The sequence below is a fragment of the Ochotona princeps genome, chromosome 23, assembly GCF_030435755.1.
Source record: "Ochotona princeps isolate mOchPri1 chromosome 23, mOchPri1.hap1, whole genome shotgun sequence".
Classification (NCBI taxonomy): domain Eukaryota; kingdom Metazoa; phylum Chordata; class Mammalia; order Lagomorpha; family Ochotonidae; genus Ochotona; species Ochotona princeps.
This window is the reverse complement of record NC_080854.1, coordinates 3,026,044-3,036,508: the sequence shown is the minus strand read 5'-3', so window position 1 is coordinate 3,036,508 and position 10,465 is coordinate 3,026,044. Positions and strand designations below refer to the sequence as shown.

Here is a 10,465-nt window from a genome sequence, read left to right as displayed (position 1 = left end):
GCCACACGCAGGTAGGCCAAGATAAGCTAGCACCTGGGATGAGAGCTATGCTTTGGATCTTGTTCGTTTCATATGACTGGTAAACAAGATGAGGGTTGTTTTTTAACTTCTTAGAGCTGCTTATCAGGGAAGCTCTAGCACAGTTCCTCCCAAGATCAAAGAGACAGGGGTGCAGCCAACCACTCTGGCTACATGCTCATTGAATAGGCCAGGTTGGAATCTGTTAGCCGATTCTACTGGCAGGGGTTTCCCTTGGACATAGGGTGTTCTGTGTGCCTATGGCTTCCCACATGGGCTAAGCTGGTAGAGACCCAGGGGTGATCTCCCACACAAGAGTATTCAAGGAGATAAGAGTACCGAGATGTCACAAGCTCCACTGTGGACAAGAGCTGAATTTTCAGCATTACCATGGCCCACATGCATCAGTTGATATCAGTGATTCCAATATTAGTCTGCAATGAAATATGGGCGAATATTCAGGTTCTAAAAAAGCTATATTAAATGTGGGAATGATAAAAATGATATTTCAGACAAATGTTACGCCTGAATATTTATTATCAATATTCAAAACATGAAAAATTATTTACAATTTTTCCTCTCAACAAAGGGAGGTCACATACAAATTGCATCTTAATTATTTTAGCAGTACATAGCCTATGTTCTGAAATAGACACTCCTCATGTTTATTATTTAACACTTGCTGAGACATTCAAAATGTTTCTCCACATCCATTGCACTTTCACAGTGTTTTTCTATTTGCATTCTGGCTAATGCTTCTTGCATTCACTTTGAAAACTCTGATACTCCACAACAAAGGTTTATGGTAGCTACTTTTTCTCTTTGTATGCTTTCGTATTTCTGAGCTCCATGGCTCAACAGAATTGACTTCAGAAAAATGACTTTTCAGTCAATGCAGTGATATTTTATTCCTTTCTGTGTATATGCCAACTATTGAAATTTTTATGTTTCTATTTCATTCAAAATCTGTTTGTGTAAGAATTTTTCCACACTTGTTGAAAAATTAACACTGTGCAGCTTTTCACACTCATTCATTAGGTTTCATCTGTTAATATGCTGATGTAAAATGAAACCTGGCTAGTGTTCCTGGCTTTTCCACACTCGCTACATTCATGTTTCCTGTCCTGCGTGGATTCTCTGATGTCTCACGAGGTGTGACTTGATGTAAAAGGCTTTCTCACACTTGCTACATTCGTAAGGTCTTTCCCCTGTGTGGATTCTCCGATGTTTGATAAGGAATGACTTCAGACGAAAAGCTTTTCCACAATCACTACACTCGTAAGGTTTGTCCCCTGTGTGGATTCTCTGATGTAAGCTTAAGTATGACTTCCGGGAGAAAGCTTTCCCACACTCACCACATTCATAAGGTTTTTCTCCTGTGTGCATTCTCTGATGCATGATTAGGTATGATGTCTGAGAAAACGCTTTTCCACATTCGCTACACTCGTAAGGTTTTTCCCCTGTGTGGATTTTCTGATGTCTAATAAGGTAAGATTTCCTGGAAAAAGCTATTCCACACTCGCTACATTCATAAGGTTTTTCCCCTGTGTGGATTCTCTGATGTCTAATGAGATCCGACTGCATATAAAAGGCTTTTCCGCACTCACCACATTCATAAGGCTTTTCCCCTGTGTGGATTCTAAGATGGGCAATGAGATCTGAGTGGTTGCTAAAGGATTTTCCACACTGGCTACATTCATAAGGTTTTTCCCCTGTGTGGATTCTCTGATGCCTAATGAGATGTGACTGCATATAAAAGGCTTTCCCACACTCATTACATTCATATGGTTTTTCCCCTGTGTGGATTCTATGATGTCTAATGAGATCTGACTGGTTGGTAAAGGCTTTTACACACTGGCTGCAACCATAAGGTTTTTCCCCAGTGTGGATTCTCTGATGTAAGCTTAGGTATGATTTCCGGCAAAAAGCTTTTCCACACTCGCTACACGCATAAGGTCTTTCCCCTGTGTGGATTCTCTGATGTATGATTAGGTATGACTTCCGAGAAAAAGCTTTTCCACAGTCACTACATTCATAAGGTTTTTCCCCAGTGTGGATTCTCTTATGTGCAACGAAATCTGAGTATTTGTTAAAAGATATTTCACACTGGTTACATTCGTAAGATTTTTCTCCAGTGTGCATACTCTGATGTCTGATTAGGGATGTCTTTTGAGAAAACCCTTTTCCACAATCACTACATTCATAAGGTTTTTCTCCTGTGTGGATTCTCTGATGCCTGACTAGGGATGACTTGTGAGAAAAATCTTTTCCACATTCACTACATTTGTAAGGTTTTTCCCCAGTGTGAATTCTCTGATGTCTGATGAGAGATAACTGCTGGTAAAAGGCCTTTCCAAGCTCATTATATTCATGTGCCTTCTCTCCAGTGTGAAGGATCTGATCTCTCATGAGTTCTGACTTTTGGTAAATGTTTTCTTTACACTCATTGCACACATAAAAATTTTCTTCTGTGTCAGTTCTCTGATTAGTTGTAAGGCAAAATTTATAGCTAAAATATTTTTTACAGTAGACACATACATAATGACCTTTTTCTGTTTGGGTTGTCTGACTTACTTGGAGATCTGTTTCATAAAGAAGAGATTTCTCACTCTTGAAATGATTGAGGAGATTCTCTCCTGATTGTGTTTGCTGATGTGTGCCAAAGTAAGGATTGTTATGGAACACTTTCTGTTCAACTTGAATTGTTTCTTCCACATGGACAGGTTGCTTACTACATGGGTCTTTCATATAAACTTTCTCACACATAAGGAATATCTGTTTCCCATTGTGTTCAAAAGACTGCTGGCAAACATGCATCTTGTCATGCTGACTGAAATTTTCCTCACACTGGAGATTGTTCTCGGGGGCATCAGAGGCATGCTTTTTCCCAAATGGCATTTCATCAGGCATCCTAGGAAAAAGAAAGAACACATTCTGAAATAAATTATGGTGTATATCCCTCTCTCCTTTCAAAGGGCACCCCATCTCTGAACTCTGTTCCAGAAGGTGCTTCCCCCCTCCCCTCTTCCAAGTTCACCTGTTCACTTAGCAAGTAAAACTTCTGATGACAACTGATTCCCGGTTTCTGTTAATGTACTAAGTTCGGGAATGAGCCACTGAGTCTTCCTGGTAACATTTGCTCTGGTGTTCAACATGATACATAAAAAAAGACTTCTGGTTCTAAGACCAGAACTACGTGGCTTGACACAGATGAGAGACTACTTCACAAGATTGGCATGCCTTTGCTCAAAGCAGGATGACCTGTACAAATGACCCTCGGTACATCATAGCTCTATACAAACATGGCCCCACCCATCCAACCACCACACCTCCAGCTACTGTCTAGCTCTGGCTAAGCCTTCAGGTGCACTGTACTTTTTTTCTTTCTTTTTTTTATTACGTTGCACTATATGACAGTTTCATAAGCTCTGTGTTTCCCCCAACCTCTCCCCGTGCCCTCCCCCCATGGTGGATTCCTCCACCTTGTTGTAGTATTACAGATCAAATTCAATCAAGATTCTTTCTTTGCAAACATATACCAAGCATAGAGTCCAGCATCAATCGTATTGTCCAGATAAATGCAAGTTTCTTGGGGAGACCATTTCTGGTCTAAAGGCAGAACTGGCAGAATATCATCCCAATCAACTGAAAGCCCTAGCACAACATCAACAACAATTTACAACATTATGGAATTAATTGACATGGTATAGAGTAACAAATATGTTAAAACGATGTAAGTTCTTAACTACCTCCTGTGACTACCTCATTGACATTTCATTTTTTGTTTATACACAGAACTGGCTGCTATACACCTTAAAGTGGCTATAGGGTACTATTCAGCTGTCTTGGGTCTATTTTCATTTCAGTATTTAGCAGTTTATAGTGTTGAAGCATAATTCGCTGAACTTGGCAGATTTTAGGATAGTCTAAACTGGCTTATAAATCTAACAAGGCATTTGTCAACAGTTGAGGTGCAGAACAGTTTTATGAGGGGTGTGCAGAGAAATCTTCAATATCCTAGTGAGGACTAACTAATCTTTGTGTCCTATCTAGTAAGGTATATGTGGATCCATGCTGTTTCCTGTCTGGTTCTACGCTTTCCTTGTATTTCTGTTTCTATCTATTCTAAAATTTGTTTTTAAGGGGAGGGGAGGGCTCTGGAGTGACCCTAATGGTCATTGCAAGAGAGGGTGGGGATCCAAAGTTGGAACTAAGTAAGGACCAGAAAAGGCTCCTCTCCCTAGTCCTGAAGGAAGTTCACTGTTCTTCTGTTTCTGCAGACCACTCAGGGATCCTGGCTGTTGTTTCTTGGCTCATGCAAGGAAGAATTTGGGTTTCTTCCATCCCATGTGGTAGATCCAAATGGGGCTGGGTGACCTCAGAGTTCTTGGCCTCTGAAGGCAGTGCAATTCCCCGTGGTCTCCTTGGCTGTTGGGATGTAGTCCTTGGTGCCCATACTGATAGTCCTTGGTGAGGATCTGAGAGTCTTCAGGGTTAGGATACAAGCCTCTTCCTGTCCACTCTGGGGTCTCCCCCCCCCTTCTTGTTCTGTGCATATGACCTCCTGTTGAGAGGTTGTCAGGATCGCTCTCGGTTCCCCCTATATGTCTTTGTAGTTTTACTATTGTCTAATACTGCTTCGAGTCTGTTGTTTATGAGTACTTGTTATGTTCCCGATAGGTTATACTTCACGTCTTCCTCATACCTCCTAAGGAGATGAAAGATTTCTCTGCTCTCCCGTCCCCGTTTCCAAGTAGCTTAGGGTCTTAAAAGTATATTAGGTTTTAAAATTTTTTGATGTAGGTCATAGGCAGTCTGACTCCCATTGATTGTTGATTCACTGATTACCAGATGCATTGTACTTTAACGGTGGTGGAAATAGGAAGCATAGCAGCTTAAGACCTAAGAGGCTCTAATCACCAACTACCTATTTGGACTTTTCCTATCACCTCAATTTTCATTTTGGAAGCAAAGCTTTTGGTGCGTGTTTAAAACAAAAAATCCTGAGGAAAGACTGGCAGTCCCTGAAATAAGCCACTTTCTGCGTGACTTGAAACACCCCAGGTGGATTCTGAATGCCGACCACCTGACACAGTACCCAAGTTCTGGGCTTTTTTCTCATGTTTCAGGTTGGTTTACCTTTGTTGGTGGAGTGATGAGACTTCTAGCACCCAAAAGTATTCTGCTTGGGTTTGATCTGTTGAAATGACTTATGTGGGCCTTTGGATGACTCCCTCTATACTTCATAGATGAACTGAGAGAAGATCAATCTCTATAATATCTCCTGTCTCAATTCTATCATTCACATGGCTTCCCACCATTGAGCCTTGAAAAGCCATCGAATGGAAGGGGTGTACTTGGAGCTGTGCAGTAAGAGCTCTTTCCTGTCTGACTGAGAGACAATGAGAAATGTGTTACCCACAGGTTCCTTCCCAGACCTGAAAAGGTCAGGAAACCCTTAGAAAACCTAAAAACCATGACCATCGGGATCACTCCCGAAACTCCTCAAAACAAACAAACAAAAAACAACTAGAATAAATACACAAACAACAAAAAGTAAAGCTTAGAATCTGACAGGGAAGAGCTAACGTGGATTTTCTCATACCTCACTAGGTGGGACACAAAGATTAGTCACTCCTCACCATGGTATTAAAGATTTCTCTGCACACCCCTCCAAAAACAAAATGTTCTGCACCATAATTGTCGACAAATGTCTTGTCAGAGTTATAAGCCAAAATCCGCCAAGTTCAGCAAAATTATGCTTCAACACAACAAACGGTTAAATACTAAAATGAAAATAGACATGAGACAGCTGAATAGCACCCTTTAACCATTTTAAGGGGTTTAGCAGCCGGTTCTGTATATAAACTAAAATTGAAATATCAATGAGCTAATCACAGGATGTGGCTAAGAACTTGCATTTTTTTTTTTTAACATTTTGGTTACTCAAAACCATGTCAATTCCATAATGTTGTAAATTGTTGTTGATGTTATGTTGGGACTCTTAATTGATTGGGATGATATTCTGCCAGCTCTACCTTCAGACCAGAAATGGTCTTACCAAGAAACTGTTCAACTTATCTGGACAATAAGATGCTGGACTCTATACTTGGTATATGTTTGCAAAGAAAGAATCTTGATTGAATTTGAACTGTCATACTGAAACAAGGTGGAGGAATCCACCATGGGGGGAGGGCACGGGGAGAAGATGGGGGAAACACAGAGCCTATGAAACTGTCACATAATGCAATGTAATTAAGAAAATTAAAGAAAAAAAAAAAAAAGAAAACCTAAGAGCCCTCTGAAAAATTTTGGTGTCTCTCCCTCCCTCCATTCACTAGTCACCCCATCTCCTTGCTCTCTCCCAAAAAATGTTATTCCATTCCCTTTGCTTTTCGACATTCATCTGGTCACTTTGCAAATAAAATTTCTGCCTGCAAATGAAAAACAAAAAAAATTAAAAAAGAAAGAAGTATTTCTCAAGTTTCTTTTTTTTGTACAATTTCTTTTTCATATCATATTTCAATTATGGCCAGAGCTTGATTAAGCATTTTGGCAATGCAATTTGGGGGGGGGGGTTATTACATAACTGTTGTGATTACAACTTGCCTGAAGATTATTTCTTGACTTTTCTGATTAGCTCCAAGCAGCTCGTTATTTCTGTACGGATCTGAAATGAGAAAACAGAGTAACCATATCCATGAATAACATCTAAGTATTTTTTTTTTCAAATGCTCACATAAAGGCAATGCAGTTCCCTGACAGTCTAAATACAGCAGATTTTAGTATTAGTAAAGTATGGACTTGAGCAATATTAATGAGCATTACATCTTATGTACTAATGCATTAACAACATAACTCTTAAAAATAAAAATTTCGTTACTTGGAGATTTATGTTTTTTTATTTTTTAAGATTTAACATCTTTAAAGACTTCTTTATTTTTATTGCAAAGTCAGAGGAGGAGAGACAGAGAGGAGATCTTCCGTCCAATGATTCACTCCCCAAGTGACTACAACAGCCAGAGCTGTGCTGATTCGAAGCCAGGAGCCAAGAGCTCTTCTGAGTCTTGCACTTGGGTGCAGGGTCCCAAGCCTTTGGGCCATCGTCGACTGCTTTCTCAGACAACAAAAAGGAAGCTGGATGGGAAGTGCAGCAGTCAGGATTAGAACCAGTGCCCATGTGGGATCCTGGCACATTCAAGATGAAAACTTCAGTTGCAAGGCCACTGTCCCAGGCCCTGAAGTTGTATATTTTAAGTGGTGGGGGGACAGGACAAAAAATTTGGCACAAGAATTCAAACTTAGGGCCTGGCAGTGTGGCCTAGCAACTAAAGTCCTCACCTTGAACTCACCGGGATCCAGTATGGGCACTGGTTCTAATCCCGGCAGCTCCACTTCCCATCCAGCTCCCTGCTTGTGGCCTGGGAAAGCAGTCAGGGGCGGCCCAAAGCTTTAGGACCCTTTGCCCGTATGGGAGACCTGGAGGAAGTTCCTGGCTCCTGGCTCTGGATTGGCACAGCACTGGCCATTATGGTCATTTGGGGAGTAAATCATAAGACAGAAGATCTTCCTCTCTGTCTCTCCTCATCTCTGTATATCCGCTTTTCCAATAAAATAAATAAATCTTTAAAAAAAATTCAAACTTAGGCTTGGGATATCTTATACCGCATAACAGTGCCAATTTGTCTTGCCTTGCCTGCTCTGTTTCATATATAGCTTCCTGAAAATGTATCTTGGGAGGTGGCAAATGATGATTCAAGTGCTTGGGATCATGGAAAACACCCATATATACATCTACATGTATGGTTACAGGATGGCAAATTTTGAAAGGCATTGCTAGAATAAACCTGCACATGGAGAATGTAGAATGCCTGTGTCTCATCAGCTGTCCTATAGGAAAAAAAACTACAAAAATCAGTGAAAATTCTAATCAACATTTACTGAGCTATGTATCAAATTTCCTGCGCACTATGTGCTAATTCTGTGCAAATCTGAAGTTACAATTTCCTTCTTATTCTATAACAGATTGTTTTCTATAATTATAAGATGAATTCACAGTGTAATTTGTAGATACATATAACATATATAGTATATACAATGCATATAAATATATAATATACATACAGATTATATATAACATGAACTAAACAACATGCTAGATCAGATAATGAAGACATGTTTAATATTGCAAAGGATAAGAAGAAAATTTTTTAATAATTTAGGCTGTTCTCAAATATCCTGAGATACTTCAATATCTTATAAAGCAATAATAAAATACAATGTTCTTATTCGCATATTAAATAATGGAATATTGGAAATATTATTAAACTGACCTTGAGTAAATGAGTAACTATTTCCTACTGCTTATTCTGGAGTTAAATATAAATATGAACCCCACACTTGTTTAAAAAAAATTTATTTTTGTTGCAAAGGCAGATATACAGAGAGAAGGACAGACAGAGAGGAAGATCTTTCGTCCACTGGCTCATTCCCCAAGTGGCTGCAACAGCTGGGGCTGAGCCAATCCAAAGCCAGGAGCCAGGAACTTCTTCCAGGTCTCCTTATGCAGGTGCAGGGTCCCAAAGCATTGGGCTGTCCTTGAATGCTTTCCTAGGGAAGCAGGGCTGCTGGGATTAGAACCAGTGCCCATATGGCATCCCAACATGTTCAAAGCAAGGACTTTAGTTGCTATGCTACTGCGCTGGACTGAACCCCATAGTTTTTACATCTGAGTATATACATATTAAAATCCTTTCTACTTTCTAATTGTTTTACTTTTCAATGAAATAATATTTAAATTACACTAAAATTTAATCACTACATAGTAAACTATAGCTTTGTAGGTAAACAAATTACAGCCTTATTAGGAATTATCTTCTTGTAACACATTAACTAGTATCAGCCAGTCACTGCCGGACGTTGAACAGAAAATATACAAATATGGCAAATGCCATGCTATAAGAAACCTATTTGCTTTTTTATATTTTGAATGCCCTTTAACATTATTGACCAGTTATCTTCCCTTTTTCCCTGTTACTTTCTTAAGCATAAGTTTCAAAATAAGCTTAAATTCACATTTCAATAAAGATGTTACGTTTTCCTCAAGTAGTTAAAAGGAAAACAAAGTGACCAAAATATGAGTGAAAAGCCAAATTATTAAAATCATTAGGTAGTTTCTCTGATCACATGGAATTAAGTTTGAAATCATCTTTAAAAATAAATTTGAGGCCTGGAACAGTAGCCTAGCAACTAAGGTCCTTGCACTGCATACACTGGGATCCCATATGGGCACTGGCATGTATCTGGGCTGCTCACTTCCCTTACAGCTTCTTTCTTGTGTCCTGATAAATCAGAACGGGGCAGTCCAATGCCTTGGGACCCTGCACCTGTGTGGAAAACATGGAAGAAACTCCTGGCTCCTGGCTTAGGATCAGCTAAGCCCCAGACATTGCGGCCTGTTGGGGAGTGAAACAGAGGATGGAAATTTGTCTTTATGTCTCACCTCTCTGCAAATCTAACTTTCCAATCAAAATAAATTAGAAACTGCATCTAACAAACTGTACCTTAACAATGGCATTATAAGTCACTTTGGAGTCATCAAAATTTCACTCCTATTCACACATTACAACACATTGCGTGTGCGCTGGTTGTAGGAAAGGATTGGCGAAAATCATTACACATTCTGGGAGCTCAAAAAAGTTATTAAGGTCAATGGGTGGTAGTTATTAGAAAAGCTCAATTTAACTTGTGCATAAGTTTCAAAATAAATGATGCTTGTGTATTACAATATATCTGTGCATTCTTACTCAATTACACTGTTATTGGGTGGGAGGGCTGTCGGGGACTGCCCATCTGCCATTAATTTCTTAGTGTTCCTGGTTGTGCTCACTTTACAGCCAAGTGGAAATTGCCCTCAGGCTGTCCCTGGCGAGTAATGCAGCCAAAAATATGAAGCCTCACCCCCTCGGTGGTCTCGGGACCTCCTGGCAGGAAAATCCCCACAAACTCAAAAGCAATAAAAACAGACCCCAAATGGACAAAAGCTAAATAGACACTTCTACAAAGAATATAACTAAAAGAAATTACAGGTAAATATGTATTACGGCTCTAAGTGTGCAATGATGAAACTAATATTAGAAACAGTACTCAAGGGCTGTCTATGTTGTTAACGTTTTCACAGACTTTGGAACCAGTGCAAGGCACTGGCTGGAAGAAGCAGGGAGCATGTCAGTGTTCTCATGGTCTGCCTCTGCTTCCTTTCAAAGCTGCCACTATGTGTGGAATGAACTGTAGCATGCTGGGCTGAGTTTCCCACATGAGTGCAGTTTATGTCCAGGGTGTTCCACTTCTAATCCAGTTTCCTGCTTTTGCCCAGAGAAAGCAAGAGGGATGACTCAAGTCCTTGGGCACCTGTACCCATGTAGGAGACCCAAAAGAGGCTCCTGGC

At 40.0% G+C, this 10,465-nt stretch overlaps 1 protein-coding gene across 2 annotated transcripts in view; it reads right to left on the bottom strand.

The window, feature by feature from the left end:
• Positions 1 to 559: 559 nt before the first annotated feature.
• Positions 560 to 10,465, bottom strand: part of LOC101534462 (zinc finger protein 260-like) — a 57,085-nt gene continuing 47,179 nt past the window's right edge. For both annotated transcript variants that reach the window (XM_058680086.1, XM_058680087.1), the window contains 2 exons: positions 6,628 to 6,688; positions 560 to 2,929 (listed from right to left, as the gene is read on the bottom strand). In XM_058680086.1, coding sequence (XP_058536069.1) covers positions 1,129 to 2,929; positions 6,628 to 6,688 — 1,862 coding nt within the window. In that variant the 3' untranslated portion in view covers positions 560 to 1,128. The remainder of the gene's footprint in view (positions 2,930 to 6,627; positions 6,689 to 10,465) is intronic.